This window comes from Doryrhamphus excisus, chromosome 7 (genome assembly GCF_030265055.1).
Source record: "Doryrhamphus excisus isolate RoL2022-K1 chromosome 7, RoL_Dexc_1.0, whole genome shotgun sequence".
In the NCBI taxonomy this organism is placed as follows: Eukaryota; Metazoa; Chordata; class Actinopteri; order Syngnathiformes; family Syngnathidae; genus Doryrhamphus; species Doryrhamphus excisus.
This window is the reverse complement of record NC_080472.1, coordinates 196,550-221,606: the sequence shown is the minus strand read 5'-3', so window position 1 is coordinate 221,606 and position 25,057 is coordinate 196,550. Positions and strand designations below refer to the sequence as shown.

The 25,057-nt window shown below is 44.4% G+C and overlaps 1 protein-coding gene across 1 annotated transcript in view; it reads left to right on the top strand.

The window, feature by feature from the left end:
- The window catches only part of LOC131131880 (mothers against decapentaplegic homolog 6-like), a 36,113-nt gene extending 23,001 nt beyond the window's left edge, over positions 1 to 13,112 (top strand). Inside the window, exon 5 of the mRNA XM_058076874.1 lies at positions 12,134 to 13,112. Within this exon, the coding sequence (XP_057932857.1) occupies positions 12,134 to 12,774 (641 nt within the window). The 3' untranslated portion in view covers positions 12,775 to 13,112. The remainder of the gene's footprint in view (positions 1 to 12,133) is intronic.
- Positions 13,113 to 25,057: the final 11,945 nt, after the last annotated feature.

Sequence of the window (25,057 nt, the reverse complement as noted above, 5' to 3'; positions counted from 1 at the left end):
CATTAAAATCCCATGAATCGGTTCTTTGACTGATGGGGCACACAGCCCAGGAATGTTGGGAAGTTGGGAAGGTGAGGGGGAGTAGGGTCTGGGAGTGGGGGGGGGGGTCGGAGTGACTCTAGAGAGTGACATCTGATACATGTTTGAACATATCGGCGTTAATAGTTAAGACACACGGAGCGGAGACCACATTCCTGGAAGTTTGGAATTGGAAGACGCTTTTAAGAGGCGGGATGGTGGGAATGATTTGTTCCAGGTTGGTCGACAAGCGTTTTATCGGAGTTGGGGGGTTGGTTGGTCAGTAGTCCAGATCAAACAATGAGCATGAATATTAAATTAGGTTCCCGCGTAGAATCCAGGAAGAATCAATTTCCCGGGATATCAATAGGGCATTGGATGTAAAAATAGCGGCAAGAGTTAGCATTCCAAACTGGGCCGAGTCTGGCATGGATTTGGACGTCTAAGCCTGCACGGGTCCTTTCATTGCCCGGTTAGCTGGCACGCATATAACTCTTGCTCTTATGCCTGATTGACACATATTAGTCTATGGAATTTAACATTAAAGATGCTAACACATTCACTTTAAATTATATTCAATACTATGACTTTATTATGCTATATTTCATTTTTTCGCAATATTTTAACAAGTTTTTATTAGCCCAAGTCCATGTTGTCAGACTTTTGCAATTTAAAATATGTCTGTCTCAGCCTTGGCATGCCCGTCTCAGCCATGACATGTGCATGTCTGTCTCAGCCATGGCATGCCCATCTTAGCCATGGCATGTGAATGTCTGTCTCAGCCATGGCATGTGTGTCTCAGCCATGACATGCCCATCTTAGCCATGGCATGTGCATGTCCGTCTCAGCCATGGCATGCTCGTCTCAGCCATGGCATGTGTGTCTCAGCCATGACATGTGCATGTCTGTATCAGCCTTGGCATGCCCGTCTCAGCCATGACATTGCATGTCTGTCTCAGCCATGGCATGCTCGTCTCAGCCATGGCATGTGTGTCTCAGCCATGACATGTGTATGTCTGTCTCAGCCATGGCATGTGTGTCTCAGCCATGACATGTGTATGTCTGTCTCAGCCATGGCATGCCCATCTTAGCCATGGCATGTGCATATCCGTCTCAGCCATGGCATGCTCGTCTCAGCCATGGCATGTGTGTCTCAGCCATGGCATGCCCATCTCAGCCATGACATGTGCATGTCTGTCTCAGCCATGGCATGCCCATCTCAGCCATGACATGTGCATGTCTGTCTCAGCCATGGCATACTCGTCTCAGCCATGACATGTGTATGTGTGTCTCAGCCATGACATGTGCATGTCTGTCTCAGCCATGGCATGCCCATCTTAGCCATGGCATGTACATGTCCGTCTCTTTTCCATATTGCAACTTTTACAACTAAAACTTAAAAATATGTAAATTTTCCAGCCTTATGCTACTAAAATTATGCTATTTTACAGCTAACTTGATTATTTTTATTTTCCAAATTTCCATTTTCTTCTTGTAACTATGACCTTGTTTTTTACGCCTAATTTCCCCCAAATTCCAACTTTGTTTCTTGTTTTGCTTGTTTTTAATAAAGTAAAATTTTCAAACTTTATGCTACTTCCTCATAATCATAATTTTCCCGTTAAATTACAACAGATTTTTTAAATGTTTGCTGTTTTTTTGGGGGGGTTTTCTTTGTAAATTATATTTTTATAATGTGTCGTGGGCAGAAAATGGCCCTCGGGCTGCACTTTGGACAATACTGGCCGCGTGAGTCAACCAATCCGATGGATGTCGACTTAAACGGGTTCAGATGGTTTCCCTCTTTGTCAGTTTTTTTTTTCCGAGATTTGACACTGTCGCCTGTCTTTATTGTTGCTCGAACACACTCTAATTGAGCGTCTCTCGTCCTCCCGTTACGTCTTTCCAACACTCTGCCCAAGTCCATGTTGTCAGACTTTTGCAATTTAAAATAAGGTTTAAATTACAGGACGGGTTGTGGCTTTTTCCTTTGTTCCCTCAGAGTTTCTGCCAACTCGCAATTTGGCTTTTAATGGAATCCTGCCATGCTGCTGAACCTAAAGATTCTTTGCAGATGTTGAAAGGCACTGACTCCATGAAATTTAGGGCATTTAGTGCCCATTTTGGATTCGTCCACATCGGAAACAAACACCTTGTTTTGACAAAGCGAACATCAGCGGTATTTTACATCTCATTTTTGTGTGCTTCGGTATTTCCAGGTTATGACAGCCAACCGTGTCGGTGACATGAATGTCTTTACGTTGGACTTCACTGACAAGTCCGTATATCACGGCGGCCGGTGACACACTCGTGATCACGCTACATGTGCTACGCTATTTCCAGTCACTTTACTATGCGTTTGCAGCACGCACACATTCTCTTTGAGGACCAGAATATCCACATTGCTGGGATTTCAAACTCTGATAACATTTTCCCGTATTAGGTATTTGTCGCAATGATTTTTGGAGGAAGTGGATGTAATTATGTAATTATGTTATGGCGAGTACAGGCGACCAGCGTTCGGCTCAATGAGACACTTGTCAGCTTGACCTCGGTGACTGGCTGAGCGGGGAAGGAAGTGTCAAGGAAGAGGGCCTGTCCAAGAATGTGTTGGGGGGGGGCGGGGGGGGGGGGTATGTCATCACGGTCTGCCCCTCTCTCTCTCTCTCGCGCAAACACATTTAAGTGGTGGATCGATATGACAGGAAACTCCATTCTAATAACTTGTATCAATCAACCCTGGCAATGTTGTGGTTGGATTATCCCTGTATAATAGACCATGGGCTGTTATTGGTCCAAATGTATTGAAATACACGTGCCATGTACTTTTCTGGTCACTAGGCGGCCATCTCAGCCATGGCATGCTGGTCACAGCCATGACATGTGCATGTCTGTCTTAGTCATGGCATGTGCATGTCCGTCTCAGCCATGGTATGCCCGTCTCAGCCATGACATGTGCATGTCTGTCTCAGCCATGGCAATGGCATGCCCGTCTCAGCCAAGGCATGTCTTGTCTCAGCCATGACATGTGCATGTCTGTCTCAGCCATGGCATGGCCATCTTAGCCATGGCATGTGCATGTCCGTCTGAGCCATGGCATGTCCATCTCAGCCATGGCATGCCGTCTCAGCCATGGCATGCCCGTCGTCTCAGCCATGACATGTGCATGTCTGTCTCAGCCATGGCATGCCTGTCTCAGCCAAGGCATGTCTGTCTCAGCCATGGCATGCCCGTCTTAGCCATGGCATATGCATGTCCGTCTCAGCCATGGCATGTCCATCTCAGCCACGGCATGCTCGTCTCAGCCATGGCATGTCTGTCTCAGCCATGGCATGCTCATCTCAGCCATGACATGTGCATGTCTGTCTCAGCTATGGCAGGCCCGTCTCAGCCATGGCACGTCTGTCTCAGCCATGACATGTGCATGTCTGTCTCAGCCATGGCATGCCCATCTTAGCCATGGCATATGCATGTCCGTCTCAGCCATGGCATGTACATGTCTGTCTCAGCCATGACATGTCTGTCTCATCCAAGGCATGCTCGTCTCAGCCAAGGCATGTCTGTCTCAGCCATGACATTTGCATGTCTGTCTCAGCCATGGCATGCCTGTCTCAGCCAAGGCATGTCCGTCTCAGCCATGGCATGTCCGTCTCAGCCATGACATGTGCATGTCTGTCTCAGCCATGGCATGCCTGTCTCAGCCAAGGCATGTCTGTCTCAGCCATGACATGTGCATGTCTGTCTCAGCCATGGCATGCCCATCTTAGCCATGGCATGTGCATGTCCGTCTCAGCCATGGCATGCCCATCTTAGCCATGGCATGTGCATGTCCGTCTCAGCCATGGCATGCCCATCTTAGCCATGGCATATGCATGTCTGTCTCAGCTATGGCAGGCCCGTCTCAGCCAAGATATGTCTGTCTCAGCCATGACATGTGCATGTCTGTCTTAGCCATGACATGTGCATGTCTGCCTCAGCCATGACATGTGCATGTCTGCCTCAGCCATGACATGTGCATGTCTGCCTCAGCCATGACATGTGCATGTCTGTCTCAGCCATGGCATGTGCATGTCTGTCTCAGCCATGGCATGTTTATGTCTGTCTCAGCCATGGCATGTACATGTCTGTCTCAGCCAAGGCATTTGCATGTCTGTCTCAGCCATGGCATGCTCGTGTCAGCCATGACCACATTCATCATTTATTAATGAATTATTTTTTTGTGATACTCAAACAGCATTACACCAAGGGATGAAAATTCACTGGCCCGACTTCCAGAAATGCAGGAAACTGCTGACTTTCTCTCTTCCTCTTCAAGGAGCTTTCTTTCGGAGCACCGAGCATTTCCTCGGTTTATGAGCGTGCATGAGTTATTAACGACATAACTTATTTGTGCTGTTAAAGAGGAAACATAAGAGTTTTGCACCGCAACATCACAAGATCTTTTTTATGGAAGAACTGAGAAGGACTTGGTGTGTGTGTGTGTGTGTGTGTGTGTGTGTGTGTGCATTCCTGTTTGTGTGTGTTGTGGCAGACTGTGAAGCCAACGTCTGGCGATAAAACAGCCCTCTGATGGCAGAGATAGCGAAGACGCCAGTTTAAAAGTGGCGTGCTGCATTTGAAGTCGCATTTCTTGAGAGAGAGAGAGAGGGCGAGCAAGAGGGGGGGGGGCGCTGCCCTTGTCCCATATTTGTTTTAACCACAGATTCCAACATCATCCTAAAGGTGACTGACAATAGCCCATAGGTGAATTCTCCTCTATCCCCCCCCCCCCCCGACCGAAACCCCCCCACTTCAGTCAACACAGTGGAAGAGTCTAATAACTGGACGGGAATCGAATCCTTGGCAGTGGATGAAGGACACAAGGGTGTCCCTCACTCCAAGTCTTTCTCACAGTGTCTTTGCCTTCATTTTTTCCATGGATGCTCCTTATGCTTGGCAGCTTCCGTCGCTCTCCTTCATTTTCCACTTGCTTTTTTCCCAACCTTTTTTTTCCATCCCAACTGTATTCCCGCTTTCCTGTAAGTTTTAGGATTGTTGCAGGAAGAATCCTTTATCCTGACCTGTAGTTTGCAGGAGTAGTTCAGCTGTGCATGGCATGCTCGTCTCAGCCATGGCATTTGTGTCTCAGCCATGGCATGTGCATGTCCGTCTAGGCCTTGGCATGTGTGTCTCAGCCATGACACGTGCATGTCTGTCTCATCCAAGGCATGTCTGTCTCAGCCATGGCATGCTCGTCTCAGCCATGGCATGTGTGTCTCAGCCATGACATGTGCATGTCTGTCTCAGCCAAGGCATGTCTGTCTCAGCCATGGCATGCTCGTCTCAGCCATGGCATGTATGTCTCAGCCATGACATGTGCATGTCTGTCTCAGCCAAGGCATGTGTGTCTCAGCCATGACATGTCCGTCTCAGCCATGGCATGTGCATGTCTGTCTCAGCCATGGCATGCTCGTCTCAGCCATGACATGTGCATGTCTGTCATGGCATGTCATGGCTGAGACACACATGCCATGGCTAAGATGGAGCCATGGCATGTGCATGTCCGTCTCAGCCATGCCATGCTCATCTCAGCCATGGCATGTGTGTCTCAGCCATGACATGTGCATGTCTGTTTCAGCCATGGCATGCCCATCTTAGCCATGGCATGTGCATGTCTGTCTCAGCCATGACATGCTCGTCTCAGCCATGGCATGTGTGTCTCAGCCATGACATGTGCATGTCTGTCTCAGCCATGGCATGCCCATCTTAGCCATGGCATGTGCATGTCTGTCTCAGCCATGACATGCTCGTCTCAGCCATGGCATGTGTGTCTCAGCCATGACATGTGCATGTCTGTCTCAGCCATGGCATGTGTGTCTCAGCCATGACATGTGCATGTCCAAACGTTTGTCCAAATGTGCAAACGAATGAGTAGAGTGAGTCCCAATTCACTGAATAAACAGCGAGTTTCGAACGACTCGTTCATGACTCATACATGTCTGGTTCTCGCCACTTTGGGATAATGACTCATTTTTCGACCTCTCAAATCGGCCAGCATCGACGTGTTGTCGCCATCAGCGGGTTCCACTCTACTTGTTAATAACACAAAGAGGGTGGGGTGGGGTGGGGGGGTGGGGGGGGGTACACGATAAGATTGGCACTAAGAGACAGTGCTTTGGAAATAAAACAACAAAGGTTACTAATCTAATTGGTAAACGGTGCAGTTTTTGGGGTCGGGTCGGCTTAAACGCTAGCAGGACGCCGTAATTGCTGCCAGCTCTGGCATCCAAGCACGCACAATCTCACAGACGCACACTTCCTCAGACATAAACACGCTGATAACCTCCCATTTTAACCCGTCTTGAAAAAAAAAATTCCATTGAAGAACTTCACACGGGTTTCTCACCGCTGCCGCGCTCTTCACAGCGGCTGATGATACCTTGTGTTGGATGGCCGCCAAGCGCAGCCTGATGACACCGGGAACCGTGCGAGAAACATTAAACGCGACACGTACCGCGCGTGTACTTCGTGATTGAGCCTGTCGCTGTTTTTCTTCTGACGTCATCCGAGCGGAGACGTTTGTTTATGTTATCGCATAATTGCATGTCTGTGTTCTGTTTCCAAACACGCCTCATTTTGACTTCATTCCACAATGACACATTCATCAGGGTGGCAGCGGTGTCCAAAAGGCGTAGCGGGGGCCATTTGGGGCACACAGCCTTGTGTTTTATTGAGACAAAAAAACAAATGAATTAATTCTTGTCTATTTTTAGGGCTGCACGGCGGTCGAGTGGTTAGCGCGCAGACCTCACAGCTAGGAGACCAGGGTTCAATTCCACCCTCAGCCATCTCTTTGTGGAGTTTGCATGCGTGGGTTTTCTCCGGGTACTCCGGTTTCCTCATTCCACATTCCAAAAACATGCTAGGTTAATTAGCGACTCCAAATTGTTCATAGGTATGAATGTGAGTGTGAATGGTTGTTTGTCTATATGTGCCCTGTGATTGGCTGGCCACCAGTCCAGGGTGTACCCCGCTTCTCGCCTGAAGACAGCTGGGATAGGCTCCAGCACCCCCGCGACCCTCGTGAGGATAAGCGGTAGAAAATGAATGAATGTCGAACTTGGGTCACTAACCACTCGCCGCCGTGTAGCCCTCCATAGTGTTGGTTGTTAACCAAAAAACATGTTAACTCGGGCGGATGTTAACCAAGGTTGGCGTGTTTTTTGGCTAACTTAAAAAAATTAGGACAGAATTTTGCCTACGTCTTGTTGGAAGGAAACCGGAGTACCCAGAGAAAACCCACGCATGCACGGGTAGAACATGCAAACTCCACACAAAGATGGCCGAGGGTGGAATCGAACCCAGGTCTCCTAGCTTGGTCTCCTAGCTTTGTGGCCTGCGCGCTAACCAGTTGTCCACCTTATAGCCCTCAATAGTGTTGGTTGTTAACCAAAAAACATGTTAACAGGGGCGGATGTTAACCAATGTTAGCATGTTTTTTGGCTAACTTTGAAAATTTAGGCCAGAATTTTGTGTGCACTCAAGCCTATGTTTTGTTGGGAGGAAACCGGAGTACCCGGAGAAAACCCACAATGCACGGGGAGCACATGCAAACTCCACACAAAGATGGCCGAGGTCGGAATCGAACCCGGGTCTCCTAGCTTTGTGGCCTGTGCGTTAACCACTTGTCTAGCTTTGTGGCCTGTGCGCTAACCACTCGTCCGCCTTACAGCCCTCAATAGTGTTGGTTGTTAACCAAAAAACGTGTTAACTGGGGCGGATGTTAACCAAGGTTAGCATTTTTTTTGGCTAACTTTGAAAATTTGGGCCAGAATTTTATGTGCACTCAAGCCTATGTCTTGTTGGGAGGAAACCGGAGTACCCGGAGGAAACCCACAATGCAAACTCCACACAAAGATGGCCGAGGGTGGAATCGAACCCGGGTCTCCTAGCTTGGTGTCCTAGCTTTGTGGCCTGCGTGCTAACCAGTTTTCCACCATATAGCCCTCAATAGTGTTGGTTGTTAACCAAAAAACGTGTTAACTGGGGCGGATGTTAACCAAGGTTAGCATTTTTTTTGGCTAACTTTGAAAATTTAGGCCAGAATTTTTTGTGCACTCAAGCCTACGTCTTTTTGGAAGGAAACCGGAGTACCCGGAGAAAACCCACAATGCACGGGGAGCACATGCAAACTCCACACAAAGATGGCCGAGGTCGGAATCGAACCCGGGTCTCCTAGCTTTGTGGCCTGTGCATTAACCACACGTCTAGCTTTGTGGCCTGTGCGCTAACCACTCGTCCGCCTTACAGCCCTCAATAGTGTTGGTTGTTAACCAAAAAACGTGTTAACTTGGGCGGATGTTAACCAAGGTTAGCATTTTTTTTGGCTAACTTTGAAAATTTAGGCCAGAATTTTATGTGCACTCAAGCCTATGTCTTGTTGGGAGGAAACCGGAGTACCCGGAGGAAACCCACAATGCAAACTCCACACAAAGATGGCCGAGGGTGGAATCGAACCCGGGTCTCCTAGCTTGGTGTCCTACCTTTGTGGCCTGCACACTAACCAGTGGTCCACCTTATAGCCCTCAATAGTGTTGGTTGTTAACCAAAAAACGTGTTAACTGGGGCGGATGTTAACCAAGGTTAGCATGTTTTTTTGGCTAACTTTGAAAATTTAGGCCAGAATTTTGTGTGCATTCAAGTTGTCATGTCTTGTTGGGAGGAAACCGGAGTACCCGGAGAAAACCCACGCATGCACGGGGAGAACATGCAAACTCCACACAGAGATGGAATCGAACCCGGGTCTCCTAGCTTGGTCTCCTAGCTTTGTGGCCTGCGCGCTAACCAGTTTTCCACCTTATATTATATTATAGCCCTCAATAGTGTTGGTTGTTAACCAAAAAACGTGTTAACTGGGGCGGATGTTAACCAAGGTTAGCATTTTTTTTGGCTAACTTTGAAAATTTAGGCCAGAATTTTGTGTGCACTCAAGTCTATGTCTTGTTGGGAGGAAACCGGAGTACCCGTAGAAAACCCACAATGCACGGGAAGCACATGCAAACTCCACACAAAGATGGCCGAGGGTGGAATCGAACCCGGGTCTCCTAGCTTTGTGGCCTGCGCGCTAACCAGTTATCCACCTTATAGCCCTCAATAGTGTTGGTTGTTAACCAAAAAACGTGTTAACTGGGGCGGATGTTAACCAAGGTTAGCATTTTTTTTGGCTAACTTTGAAAATTAAGGCCAGAATTTTGTGTGCACTCAAGTCTATGTCTTGTTGGGAGGAAACCGGAGTACCTGGAGAAAACCCACGCTCTCCGCCGTGCAGCCCAACTGACTCTCCAGCCAATCAAAGAAAGCATTTGCGACTGAACGGGTATTGATCCGTTCATTCATAACTGACACATCACTAGTACCAAACCATTTGCTTCATCGTTGTTGCTTTTTATTGGCTACCAAAACTACCAAAAAACAACAAGGAAAATAGAACAAAAGTACTTATTAAATGAGCGTCCCTGTCAGGGGCACAAAGCAGCATCTTGGCATCCCCCCCACCCCCACCCCCACAACCCCGAGCCCAATGAACGTTGACCTGAACCAACCAGTGACTTGACTCAACTTGCCAAATAAAGAAATGCCTTTGGAGCAAACAGTTTGAGTCACATGTTTCTTTTCCCATGAAGATTTTCTTAGATTGTGTTCTCTTTGTGTGTGTGTGTGTGTGTGTGTGTACGTGTGTGTGTGTTTGTGTTTCTAATCGGGTACTTACAGATACTTGAAGTGTCAAGAAGTACCCTTAAAGTCCACTAAATGAGTTGTATGTCTTTTTTGGGAATGAATTTGATCTTGAGCTCGTAAAAAGTCTTGCTGTGTTTCCCCAGACATGTTTGTGTTACCTTATTACAGGGAAGAGCATGGCCTGTAAAAGTGTGTGTGTGTGTGTGTGTGTGTGTGTGTGATTGCAGAGCTGTAAAAACTCCAGACCGCAGGAGTTGCCAGCTTGGAATTCGCTAATGATACACGTGGGCCTCAAATGAGAAGTGCAATTTTGTGTATGTGTGTGAGTGTGTGTGTGTGTGTGTGTGTGTTTGCGTGTGTGTGTGATAATAGTTACACTGTTTGCACCAGAACGGCCAATTTGTGTGTGCATTGGAGAGGCGCTATCTCATCACGTAGCCTGTGCTTGTATTTGCGTCCGCACGCACTCCTGAGTAACCCCCCCCCCTCGGAATAAAAAATGGCCGCCACAGTACACCTAAACCAAACCCCGCCCCTTTTCGGCCACTGCAGTTTGCTCATTAATGAGAGAAGAGGGCAATGAGAAGAAGGGGGTGCAGGAATGGGGCCACAGGGGGGGGGGGGGGGGCGCACCCGGCCCTTTAAATCAGTAGAGTCTGTGGAGAAAAATAATGGCATCATTCAGTGTGGGGGTTAATGTGAGCTGATAGCATGAGGGCTTGTTGGGGGGCGGTGGGGGGGGTAGGGGGGGTCAAGGGTTCACAGGCTTGCACTTGGTTGACAGAGAGCTGAACGCTTGCCGCCCCTCTCTCGTCTTGGCTGCCGTACACCTTGGCGAGAATGCGGTATCGGAAGGGGGGGGGGTGAGGGATGTCCCCCCCCCCGAGGAAGTGGACTCGTTAACACGTCGCCTTCGATACACGGGTGGTGTCAAGTGAAATTGAATGATGCAACTTGTCTATTTTTATTTTACATTTATTTAATTATGTGTATTTTATTTTGAAATTGAAACTAACCACTGCTTGCACATTTCTGTACTCGTATACATACGTACTTACCACCGCTTATGTTGACGTCGACTGAAACGGCCACTTTTTACTTCAACGGGTACTTTGTGAGTCGAGCACCCGTGAGTCAGTGAAATTTCAGACTTCTTTGAGTACCCGTGAGTCAGTGAAATTTGAGTCTTCTTTGAGTACAGTGAGTCAGTGAAATTTGAGTCTTCTTTGAGTACCCGTGAGTCAGTGAAATTTGAGTCTTCTTTGAGTAACTGTGAGTCAGTGAAATTTGAGTCTTCTTTGAGTACAGTGAGTCAGTGAAATTTGAGTCTTTGAGTATCCATGAGTCAGTGAAATTTCAGTCTTCTTTGAGTACCCGTGAGTCAGTGAAATTTCAGTCTTCTTTGAGTACAGTGAGTCAGTGACATTTGAGTCTTCCTTGAGTACCCGTGAGTCAGTGAAATTTGAGGCTTCGTTGAGTACCCGTGAGTCAGTGAAATTTGAGTCTTCTTTGAGTATCCGTGAGTCAGTGAAATTTGAGTCTTCTTTGAGTATAGTGAGTCAGTGAAATTTCAGTCTTCGTTGAGTACCCATGAGTCAGTGAAATTTTAGTCTTCTTTGAGTACCCGTGAATTTGTGAAATTTGAGTCTTCTTTGAGTACAATGAGTCAGTGAATTTTGAGTCTTCTTTGAGTAACCGTGAGTCAGTGAAATTTGAGTCTTCTTTGAGTACCCGTAAGTCAGTGAAACTCGAGTCTTTGTCAAGTACTCGCTAGTGATCCTGGAGTTTTAGTCGAGCACCCTTGAGTGAGTGAAACTCTAGTCTTTTCGAGTAACCGCGAGTCAGTTCAACTCTAGTCTTTGTTGAGTTACCCATGAGTCAGTAAAATTTGAGTCTTCATCAAGTACCAGTGAGTGAATAAAACTCTAGTCTTTGTTGAGTACCCATGAGTCAGTAAAATTTGAGTCCTCATCAAGTACCAGTGAGTGAATAAAACTTGAGTCTTTGTTGAGTACCCATGAGTCAGTCGAATTTGAGTCTTCATCAAGTACCAGTGAGTGAATAAAACTCTAGTCTTGGTTGAGTACCCCTGAGTCAGTCAAATTTGAGTCTTCATCAAGTACCAGTGAGTGAATATAAAACTCTAGTCTTTGTTGAGTACCCATGAGTCAGTAAAATTTGAGTCTTCATCAAGTACCAGTGAGTGAATAAAACTCGAGTCTTTATCGAGCACCTCTGAGTCAGTCAAACTTGAGTCTTCATTGAGTACCCGTGAGTCGGTGATCCTCGAGTCTTAGTCGAGCACCCATGAGTCAGTGAAATCCATACATTATACAACTACATTTATACAAGTATATAAAAAACTGAATCTTCTACCCTCTTCTTTCCTTCCCCTCAGAGACCGGTACCTCCCTCGGCTCCTCCCTCGGCTCCTCCACCTCCTGCGGCCATCGCTCCCACTGGTGCAGCGTCGCCTACTGGGAACATCGCACACGCGTGGGTCGCCTTTACCCCGCCCACGAGCCCTCGCTCAGCATCTTCTACGACCTACCTCAAGGCACGGGCCTCTGCCTCAGCCAGCTCCGCGCCAACGTCAACCACTGTCGCCGTGACGACCGAGGCAACCACAGCACATCGGGACTTCCGGGCCACCCCGGCCGAGGAGCCAACGGCAGCGGCGTCCGGCAGATCCGCAGCAAAATCGGCTACGGCATCGTGCTGAGCCGGGAGCCGGACGGCGTTTGGATGTACAACCGCAGCCAGCACCCGGTCTTCGTCCACTCGCCCACTCTGGACCTTCTGAGCGCTCGGGGGCCGAGCGTGAAGCGCGTGATGCCGGGTTTCTCCCTCAAGGTGTTTGACTACGAGAGCTCCACTTGGATGGCTGAGCATGGCATCAAACCCGAAAGCCAGGAGGGGCCCTGGGACCCCCGCAGTGTTCGTATCAGTTTTGCTAAAGGATGGGGCCCCTGCTACTCCAGACAGTTCATCACTTCCTGTCCGTGTTGGCTGGAGGTGCTACTTAACGCCCCCAGATAGCAGAGACTGGCAGCGTGGATCCCAATTGTAATCTACCAAGATTTAATATAAAGTTGATATATATATTTTATAAAAATATATTATACATGTAAATACTTTTTACAACTATTTATGTATAGTGTCATGTGGACAAAACAAAAAAGGAACAAGAATATGCACTTTTCATGCTTTCTATACGCAAACGCTGGTTGATGCTCTCGTGTTTTCATGATTTCAAAAGTACGCTTTCACACAATAAAGCCGTTGTATCAAACGCAATCGTTCGTTTTAGTCGATGCTTCATGACTCACTGATGGGAGTCGATTTCTTCATTGCTGGAGCCTATCCCAGCTGTCTTCGGGCGAGCCAGCCAATCACAGGCCACATATAGACAAACAACCATTCACACTCACATTCATACCTATGGACAATTTGGAGTCGCTAATTAACCTAGCATGTTTTTGGAATGTTAACCAAAAAAATGTGTTAACCGGGGCGGATGTTAACCAAGGTTAGCATGTTTCACAGAATTTTGTGTGGACTCAAGCCTATGTCTTGTTGGGAGGAAACCTTAGTACCCGGAGAAAACCCATGCATGCACGGGAGAACATGCAAACTCCACACAAAGATGGCCGAGGGTGGAATCGAACCCGGGTCTCCTAGCTTGGTCACCTAGCTTTGTGGCCTGTGCGCTAACCACTCGTCCGCCTTACAGCCCTCAAAAGTGTTGGTTGTTAACCAAAAAACGTGTTAACCGGGGCGGATGTAAACCAAGGTTTGCATTTTTTTTTGGCTAACTTTGAAAATTTAGGCCAGAATTTTGTGTGTACTCAAGCCTGTGTCTTGTTGGGAGAGAATACCCACGCATGCACGGGGAGAACATGCAAACTCCACACAAAGATGGCCGAGGGTGGAATCGAACGCGGGTCTCCTAGCTGTATGGCCTTCGCGCAAACCACTCGCCACCTTACAGCCCTCAATAGTGTTGGTTGTTAACCAAAAAACGTGTTAACCGGGGCGGATGTTAACCAAGGTTTGCATGTTTTTTTTGCTAACTTTGAAAATTTAGGCCAGAATTTTGTGTGGACTCAAGCCTGTGTCTTGTTGGGAGAGAAAACCCACGCATGCACAGGGAGAACATGCAAACTCCACACAGAGATGGCCGAGGGCGGAATCGAACCCGGGTCTCATAGCTATGTGGCCTGCGCTCTAACCACTAGACCGCCTTACAGCCCTCAATAGTTTAGGTTGTTAACCAAAAAACATGTCTTGTTGGGAGGAAACCGGAGTACCCGGAGAAAACCCACACATGCACAGGGAGAACATGCAAATTTCACACAGAGATGGCCGAGGGTGGAATCGAACCCGGGTCACGTAGCTTTGTGGCCTGTGCGTTAACCACTTGTCTAGCTTTGTGACTTGTGCGCTAACCACTCGTCCGCCTTACAGCCCTCAATAGTGTTGGTTGTTAACCAAAAAACGTGTTAACCGGGGCGGATGTTAACCAAGGTTTGCATGTTTTTTTGGCTAACTTGGAAAATTTAGGCCAGAATTTTGTGTGGACTCAAGCCTACGTCTTGTTGGAAGGAAACCGGAGTACCCGGAGAAAACCCACGCCCTCCACCGTGCAGCCCAACTGACTCCCCAGCCAATCAAAAAAAAAGCATTTGCGACTGAACGGACTGAACGGGTATTGATCCGTTCGTTCATAACTGACACATCACTAGTACCAAACCATTTGCTTCATCCAGTGGCCTGCGCTCTAACCACTCGTCCGCCTTACAGCCCTCAATAGTGTTGGTTGTTAACCAAAAAACGTGTTAACCGGGGCGGATGTTAACCAAGGTTTGCATGTTTTTTGGTTAACTTTGAAAATTTTCGGCCAGAATCTTGTCTCCTCACAGAGATGGTTGAGGTTCGGATTGAACTCCTAGCTGTGAGGTCTGCACGCTAACCACTCGACCACCGTGCAGCCCTGATAATCACACTATAAATCAACTGGATCATTTTTTCGGTCTTGATATATCACCATGCTTCAGCACCATGTTCCATAGAACAACAGCATGAATGGAGCGAGACCTTTTCACATTAATTTTTCTTCATAAATGATATTATATTTCATAACTTATCCAATAAGAATAAGAAGTGTCTGGATTGGCTGGGATAGGTTTTGCCGTTTTTTTTTTTAGACCGCATTTAGAGGTGAAAACAACATGAAAACCCGAACACCGTGTGTGGCTGTTCACGCTAGCAACGGAAAAACCGGAACGTCGTCACGGTGTCAGTGGTTAGAAAATAAAAAGGCATAACTTCCACATGACACAACCCGACCATAATCGGGCACTCGAGTCACCGAAGTGACTCCGCCGGGATATTTTTGTGTGAGTTTGTCAACAATGCAATTATTTACATTGAAGTGGGCGGAGGAAGGCACCGAGCGGGACGCCCGAAAACGCCAAGTCAGCAGTGGAAAAAGCTGTTAAAACCCCCCAAAAAAGCCTCAGCTTGGGGGGGAGACACGCAGGCAGACATATTTGTGTGACCCAGACGCTCGGCAGGCGGCTTGCTGGAAACCTGTGATTAACTTTTTAGTTGGGAAAATTTGGGAAGTAGATTTTGGGAAGATTCCGTACAGAAAAATACGCTCACATTGTAGATGGAGTTATTGTCCAGCTAGATTTATGTATTACATGTTATCATATATAATAAAAGCCTTTGTAAAAGCCGCAAAGGAACCAAATAAAACATTCCCAAGTATATTTCAGGAAAGCGTCTTCTCAAGGGTTACAATTTGTGGTCGGGGGAACAATAGAGGGATTCAGATGTTTCAGATGTTGCACCTACATCTCCTTGCGGACGTGTCTTTTTCTTTGGCGGCGTCATGGAAAAGATAAACCCTCATAACATGGCGGCTGTTGTTGTTTTTTTTGTTTTCCCTTCATCTTCCTGCTTCAGCGTGTCGCCATGCACTGAAAAATAAAAGGCAGTTGGTTCCTCGTTGAGGTCCACCATGACAAGAACATTTTGGATTTTAGCAAAGAGGTTAGCAAAGGGGAGTCTCTCATTTATCTGCTGATGTCACATGACGAGTCATGAGACTCGGGGGGGGGGGATAAGACGGCATTGTTTATTTTTTACAAACACAAAGGACCCCCTTTATGCCCACCACCCCCAGATCAGCTCCAACACAACTGAAAACGAAAATATTACGTTGTATATGATTAAATTATTATATATATATATATATAATATATACAAAATATATAATATACTATAACATTATAAATTATTATATATTTAAATTATGAAATATTATATATTTATATACAATATATAAATTATATAATATACTACAAAATTATAAATTATCTAAATTATAAATTATTATATATTTATATACAATATATAAATATATAAATTATATAATACACTATAAAATATAAATTATTATATATTCAAATTATAAATTATTACATATTTATATACAACATATAAATATAGAAATTATATAATACACTATAAAATGATAAATTATTATATATTTAAATTATAAATTATTATATATTTATATACAACATATAAATATAGAAATTATATAAATTATATAATATACTACAAAATGATAAATTATTATATATTTAAATTATAAATTATTATATATTTATATACAACATATAAATATAGAAATTATATAAATTATATAATATACTACAAAATGATAAATTATTATATATTTAAATATTATCTAAAATATATATATATTATATTATTATATATAAAATTTCAAGTGCAAGCGAGGCCTGCGCTTCTTTGGATTTTTTTGCGGGGTCTTTTGTGACCTCTTGGCTGCGCTCTCAGGGGGTCATTTTTGCTCGGCCGGCCACCATGTTTTTGCCATCGGTAGATAATTGCTCTCACTGTGGTTTGCTGGAGTCTCAATGAGTCTCTTACAGCGATGTAGCGCCTCTACGGGGCGGCCATCTTGACATTTCAGGTGTCAGGTATCAGTGCAAGCGAGGCCTGCGCTTCTTTGGATGTTTTTTTGCGGGGTCTTTTGTGACCTCTCGGCTGCGCTCTCGGGGGTCATTTTTGCTCGGCCGGCCACCATGTTTTAGATAATGTAGATAATGGCTCTCACTGTGGTTTGCTGGAGTCCCAAAGCTTTAAAAAAATGGCTTTATGTCAGTTAGCTTATGTTTTAACAAGGTAGCAATCACTTTTTCTCCCTTCAAAATAAAACGTTTGATGTAAAAACTGTTCAGTAGTGTTTTTGATTGACTAATATTTCAATGAAGAAACATTTAAGTGTGTTTTGTATAACATTTAAGTGTATTTAAGTTTTGTATATAAGGGATTCCCCTGCCGAAGGGAAAAAGTGAGGCGTCCCCCCCCCCCCTCCCGATTTCATAGCGCATGATTGCAGCGTTTTATTTCCACAATTAAAAGCCTGAAATCAGCGTTAAACGTATCATTAGATGAAAGACAGAAGGTTCCATAAGCGGAAAATAAACCAGTCTAACCGTTTTTGTCACGCGTCGAAATCGCCTCATTAATGCACAGAAATGAGGAAGCCGAATATTTTTGACCGTCACTTTTTTTTTATGGTTGGGACTGTTAAACCCTCCCCCCCCAAACTGAAATGTTGCCACCCCTGCCGGGGTGGCTGAGGTGCTGTTTATTTTCCAGCCTGTCTTTGTTTTGTAATTTTAAGCACCGTGTCTGTCAGCCACAGTGTAATTATATGGAGACAGAGACACAGGAAGGGGGTGAAGGAGGGGGGGGGGGTGAGGGGGGGTTGCAAGAGACAGCCTTCTTCTCTTTCAGGCCACCACCAGCACACACACCGCCTGGAGCTGCTGGCCTTTTTTGAAGAGCAGCCAAGACACTCCTCGAGTCCCTTTTAACCCCCTTTTTGCATCGCCTGGAGATCTTTCTCATGGCGTACCTGCTCGTCTCGGAGCAGCTGGATTCGGGGGCCGACGTGACGAACAATAATTGGAAGGGAACATGGCGCTCTTTTGTTCTCAATGAAGAAATATCATTGTCATGGGTTTTAAGGAGGCGCCATCCGGTTTTCTCGCGGGTCCGTGTGGTTTTGTCTTCGCTCGAAATTATTGATCCAGATTAGATTTGGCCAGTAAACATGTCCGACATCCATTTTGGGTTGTTTTGGTCGGAAAATGAAAGTGGCGTGGGTTCATAGAAAGTCGTTGCTGCTCTTTAACATTTGTAGCATTTCCGGAAATGCTACAAATGTTTGACAGTGTGAATGGAACGTCAGAAATCCCAAGTTTATGTATTATTATCAGGGCTATCAAGTGGCGTGGGTTCATAAAAAGTGGTTGCTGCTCTTTAACATTTGTAGCATTTCCGGAAATGCTACAAATGTTTGACAGTGTGAATGGAACGTCAGAAATCCCAAGTTTATGTATTATTATCAGGGCTATCAAGTGGCGTGGGTTCATAAAAAGTGGTTGCTGCTCTTTGACAGACAGTGTGAATGGAATGTCAGAATGTTGCTCCTTAACATTTGTAGCATTTCCAGAAATGCTACAAATGTTTGACAGTGTGAATGGAATGTCAGAAATGCTAAGTTTATGTATTTGTTTGTTTATGTATTGTATGTATTATGGGTTCATAGAAAGTCATTGCTGCTCTTTAACATTTGTAGCATTTGCAGAAATGCTACAAATGTTTGAGAGACAGTGTGAATGGAATGTCAGAATGCTGCTCTTTAACATTTGTAGCATTTCCAGAAATGCTACAATGTGTTGACAGACAGTGTGAATGGAATGTCAGAAATGCCAAGTTTATGTATTGTTATCAGGGATATCAAGTGGCGTGGGTTCATAGAAAGTCGTTGCTGCTCTTTAACATTTGTAGCATTTCCAGAAATGCTACAAATGTTTGACAGACAGTGTGAATGGAATGTCAGAAATGCTAAGTTTATGTATTATTATCAAGGCTATCAAGTGTCGTGGGTTTCTTAAAAGTTGTTGCTGCTCTTTAACATTTGTAGCATTTCCAGAAATGCTATAAATGTTTGATAGTGTGAATGGAATGTCAGAAATGCCAAGTTTATGTATTGTTATCAGGGCTATCAAGTGGCGTGGGTTCATAGAAAGTCGTTGCTGCTCTTTAACATTTGTAGCCTTTCCAGAAATGCTACAAATGTTTGACAGACAGTGTGAATGGAATGTCAGAAATGCTAAGTTTATGTCTTATCAGGGCTATCAAGTGGCGTGGGTTCATAGAAAGTCGTTGCTGCTCTTTAACATTTGTAGCATTTCCAGAAATGCTACAAATGTTTGACAGACAGTTTGAATGGAATGTCAGAAATGCCAAGTTTATGTATTATTATCAGGGCTATCAAGTGGCGTGGGTTCATAGAATGCCGTTGCTGCTCTTTAACATTTGTAGCATTTCCAGAAATGCTACAAATGTTTGACAGACAGTTTGAATGGAATGTCAGAAATGCCAAGTTTATGTATTATTATCAGGGCTATCAAGTGGCGTGGGTTCATAGAATGCCGTTGCTGCTCTTTAACATTTGTAGCATTTCCAGAAATGCTACAAATGTTTGACAGTGTGAATGGAATGTCAGAAATGCCAAGTTTATGTATTATTATCAGGGCTCTCAATCAATTTGAATATTTAATCGTGATTAATCACATTTTTGTACATAGTTAACTCATAATTAGTCAGATTTAATGACATATACAAATACGTTTTTTATCTCTAATAAATATTTTATGAGGATAAACTCGGAATATTATGAGAAAAAATAATAAATAGAAATTAAGACAAAATAAAATAATAAAATGTATGAATGATCTAAGCAAAAAGGATATTTTTAAGACGGAATATTATGTAAAACAAACAAAACAAAGACTAAAGTGGTCATAATTTTAATTTTTTTAATTATAAGAAGGAAAAAAGCAGAAATTATAAATATTAAATAATAATTTTACACAAATAAATTCCAAATATACCACGAAAAAAATAGCAATTTTATGAGGATAAACTCTGAATACTATGAGAAAAAATAATAAACAAAACAAAGACTAAAGTGATCATTTTTGGGAAAATTAGCTTGGGGAAAAAACTTTAAAAATAAGGTCAAAATATTGTATGAAAAATTTTACAAAAACTTCTTAACTTCTTGCTTTGAACGTTACATAAACGTATCCATAACTTTATGTGAGTTGCGAGTTTGATGCCATATCATGCATAACACAACCACACAATCAACTAGAAACCATCCCCCTTTTTTTTGGTTCTCCGTTTGTAACGGTGGACAGATGAAAGCTTCCTTTCACGGTGCTTCATTCCGCCCCAACAGCAACATGAATGCAAGCAGAGTACGCTTCATTTTTTCTTCCTTGGGAGGTTGAAATGTTTTCCATATTGTGGGAGTCGGAATGGATGCAGGAAATGCTGTCACTCCGCTCCGCTTTCCAAACTTCCAGAATGAGGTTTTGGCTCCGGCAGATGCCAGGGCAGTAAATTCCAGCGCAGCACCGACCCGGCTCAGGTTTCCTCCCGTTGGTAGAGGGACTTGAGCAGGCTCCGCCCTCACGTGGTCCTCCTGATGAAATGAGCTGATTTGATTGGTTGGTGCTGCTTTGAGGATGCAGGGAAGGTTTTGGTTCTAAAAAGTAGAAAAACATGAAATAAGACACAATGAGGTACTAAAAACTTCCATATCTACAGGAAACCGTCCTATCTAGTACATTTGAGTGTGTTTCATCAGTTCACAGACTCGATCTGAGACTGGACTAGACGAGAGCTGTCCTATCTAGTCATTGCGCAGGCTTCAGCAGTTCATACACACAAACACTAGATAGGAGAACGGATGAGGCTAGAGCTGTCCTATCCAGTACATTTGAGCGGGTTTCATCAGTTTGCACACAGACTTGATCTGAGATTGGATGAGACTACAGCTGTCCTATCCAGTACATTTGAGCGAGTTTCATCAGTTCGCACACAGACTTGATCTGAGATTGGATGAGACTAGAGCTGTCCTATCTAGTCTTTGCACAGGCTTCCTCAGTTCCTGCTCAATGATTAGAAAGGAGACTGGACTAGACAAGAGCTGTCCTATCTAGTCATTGAGCAAGTTTAATCAGTTCACACCTGTCCTATCTAGTCATTGCGCAGGCTTCAGCAGTTCATACACACAAACACTAGATAGGAGAACAGATGAGGCTAGAGCTGTCCTATCCAGTACATTTGAGCAGGTCTCATCAGTTCACAGACTCAATCTGAGAATGGATGAGACTAGAGCTGTCCTATCTAGTCATTGAGCAAGTTTAATCAGTTCACACCTGTCCTATCTAGTCATTGTGCAGACTTCAGCAGTTAATACACACAAACACTAGATAGGAGAACGGATGAGGCTAGAGCTGTCCTATCCAGTACATTTGAGCGGGTTTCATCAGTTTGCACACAGACTTGATCTGAGATTGGATGAGACGGGAGCTGTCCTATCTAGTCTTTGCACAGGCTTCCTCAGTTCCTGCGCAACGATTAGATAGGAGACTGGACTAGACGAGAGCTGTCCTATCTAGTCATTGAGCAAGTTTAATCAGTTCACACCTGTCCTATCTAGTCATTGCGCAGGCTTCAGCAGTTCTACACACAAACACTAGATAGGAGAACAGATGAGGCTAGAGCTGTCCTATCCAGTACATTTGAGCGGGTTTCATCAGTTCACACACAGACTAGAGCTGTCCTATCTAGTCTTTGCACAGGCTTCCTCAGTTCCTGCTCAATTATTAGATAGGAGATGGACTAGACGAGAGCTGTCCTATCTCGTCATTGAGCAAGTTTAATCATTCACACCTGTCCTTTCTAGTCATTGCGCAGGCTTCAGCAATTCATACACACAAACACTAGATAGTAGAACGGATAAGGCTAGAGCTGTCCTATCCAGTACATTTGAGCGGGTTTCATCAGTTCGCACACAGGCTCGATCCAAGATTGGATGAGACTAGAGCTGTCCTATCTAGTCTTTGCACAGGCTTCCTCAGTTCCTGCTCAATGATTAGATAGGAGACTGGACTAGACGAGAGCTGTCCTATCTAGTCATTGAGCAAGTTTAATCAGTTCACACCTGTCCGATCTAGTCATTGCGCAGGCTTCAGTAGTTTATACACACAAACACTAGATAGAACGGATGAGGCTAGAGCTGTCCTATCCAGTACATTTGAGCGGGTTTCATCAGTTCGCACACAGAGTTGATCTGAGATTGGATGAGACTAGAGCTGTCCTATCCGGTACATTTGAGCGGGTTTCATCAGTTCGCACACAGAGTTGATCTGAGATTGGATGAGACTAGAGCTGTCTTATCCAGTACATTTGAGCGGGTTTCATCAGTTCGCACACAGACTTGATCTGAGATTGGATGAGACTAGAGCTGTCCTATCCAGTACATTTGAGCAGGTTTTATCAGTTCGCACACAAAGGCGAGATAGGAGACTGGATGAGATTAGAGCTGTCCTATCTAGTATTTGAGCAGGTTTCATCAGTTCACACACAAAGACGAGATAAGTAGTAGACTGGTTGGAACCATTGCTGTCCTATCTAGTCTTTAGTAGGTTTCATCTGTTCACGCTCAAGGACTAGATAGGAGAGTGGATGATGCTCAAAGACTAGATAGGAGACAGGAAGTGACTAGGGCTGTCCTATTTCGTCGTAGAAAAGGCTTTCATTCTCAAACATTAGATAGGACGCTGGAAGAAACCAGAAATGTCCTACCTAGTCATTGAGCTTGAACTGATAAAGCAGTTAGTATGTTAAAGTCTATGGAGTCAAAGACTAGATAGGGGACTGGATGAGACTAGAGGTAAAAATAACATTTGCTTTCCCACCGATTATATACACTGGGGTCATGTGACAAGCCACGTGAGTCTATGCAGCTAATCAGCGTCTCAGCATCGGTCACATGACTTACGGTAACCAATGAAACAGCTCACAGGGAGACGCTGCCACTGTCTGTCACTTTGGGGAAGCACTTACTCAAAACAGGTAGGCTTGCAACGTTTGTTTCACGGTACAACTTGGATAACTTCGATATTGTGTCGATACTGTCACCTGCTGGATCTTAAAGGGGTCGCATCGGTGCCGTGACACATCGATTTAATCGACTCTCTGTTAGTGTAATGCTTCATGCTGCTGCTAGCAAAAAAAAAGGCCCGCACGGTGGAAATCTTTCTTTTCTTTCAGTCAAAATGGAAGAATTGTGCTTCGGGATATTTGTTTTTTACTGTAGAAACGTTGCATCTCACGACAGGCGTCAAAACAAAACTCGCATCTTTATAAACAAACACAGTTTGGCGCCTCAGTGACAGGCGAAACAGCTACTGCCGGTCACGTGACTTTTCTTAAAGTGATACACGCACTGACAAGAGCGGTTCCTTTTTTCGACATACTAGCTAACTCGTTGATGTTTTTTTGTCACTAGAGGTGACCTTTTACATTTCTGCACTGAATATATTTTAGGTGCCAACTACCGCAACCGTGACAGGGACCCCCTGGACGGGGCGTCGCATTCGTGTGTGCCCATTGAACGGAACTGGTAAGTATTGCTAACGCTAGCTTGAGTTAGCCCATTGGTTTGTATGGGCTAGTTAGCACAAACATAAATGCTATCATGAATCATGGCTTCATGTTATATCTGTGGGAATTGTTGTAACTTGTGTAATTCTGTCGAATTCAATGCTTGTAAATGAGCCAATGCATTATTGAATGACTAGAATAGCATAGCACAATATTGTGTATATACTATATGCCATGAATCCTGATTGTGTGTAATGCTAACACTGATCCATTTCTATTGTTATGTAGTCACTGAATTAGACATTTTGGGTTATTCACTGAACAATAGTCTGGTGTTGCGTTTACACAGACCAGATTTGGTCCTCGAGTTACTAGCCTGGAGCCTTGGACCTGGCTTAGACTCCATGTTGGATGGACTGATCACCTTCACTCTCTGGGCTGGTAGGAGGTTGAAACCTGTGTGGAAAAAGTAACCCCCCCCCCCCCCCCCCCACTTAAATAGGACCTGCATGATAAAGTGAAGCTAGACAACATGCCGAGATCTAAAGACATTCAGGAACATATGAGAGAGAAAGTAATTGAGATCTATCGGTCTGGAAAAGGTTATAAAGCCATTTCGAAAGCTTTGGGACTCCAGCAAACCACAGTGAGAGCCATTATCCACAAATGGCGAAAACACGGAACGGTGATGAACCTTCCCAGGAGTGGGCGACCAACCAAAATGACCCCGAGAGCCCAGCGACGACTCATGCAAGAGGTCACAAAAGACCCCACGACAACATCCAAAGAACTGCAGGCCTCGCTTGCCTCCGTTAAGGTCAGCGTTCATGACTCCACCATAAGAAAGGCATTGGGTAAAAACGGACTGCATAGACGAAAGGCACTGCTGAACAAAAAGAACGTTAAGGCTAGTCTCAATTTTGCCAGAAAACATCTCGACAATCCCAAAGACCTTTGGGAAAATATTCTGCGGTCTGACGAGACAAAAGATGAAGTTTTTGGAACAGAAAGCACTTAAGGCTTGTCTTAACAAATCGGAACGTTCCAATATTATTGACAGGGGGTCAATACTGGGACCCAAAATGTCTAATCACACTTATACAGTATTATCCTACTGTATATTTATGTAATTATATTGTTACACTGCCTTAACATTTTCCCGTGTATTTAAAATTAGCAAATAGTACATTTAGAATACAGGAAGTGAACAAATTTATTGTAATTGATCTTTTTGCACACGTAGAACTGTGAATAGTACAATGTGATGTGTTACTGTGTAATCAAAATTTAAATAAATACAACAGTTACTCTTCATGCCATGATAGTTCAATGCTGGACTCTGCTGCCCTCTACTGGTCTATGAGTGTAACAGCTGAAAACGGAAACTCTTAAAAAAAAAAGTACTATATGTACACAATTATAGGACAGCATTATATAAGTATCCAATAGTCGTGTTCTATTCTCCAGAGAATGAAAAGTACGTTTTTGTACTCCCAAAAGTTATTTTTCTGCAGTTGTTTAGTTTAATTACAGCACACTCTATTTAGTCGTATGGGTTGTAGTAGCACCTTTTCTCCAGTAGAGGCTGCTGTAGTGTGTTTTTTTTTCCACTTTTTATTTCATCTTGCAGACGTAGAATTCTGAGTAGAAAATAACATGACTTTAGTAGCATAAAGTTGTAATTTTTGGAAAATTAGGTTGTAATATTGTACGATATGTTAGCATGTTGTTTTACAAAATCCCA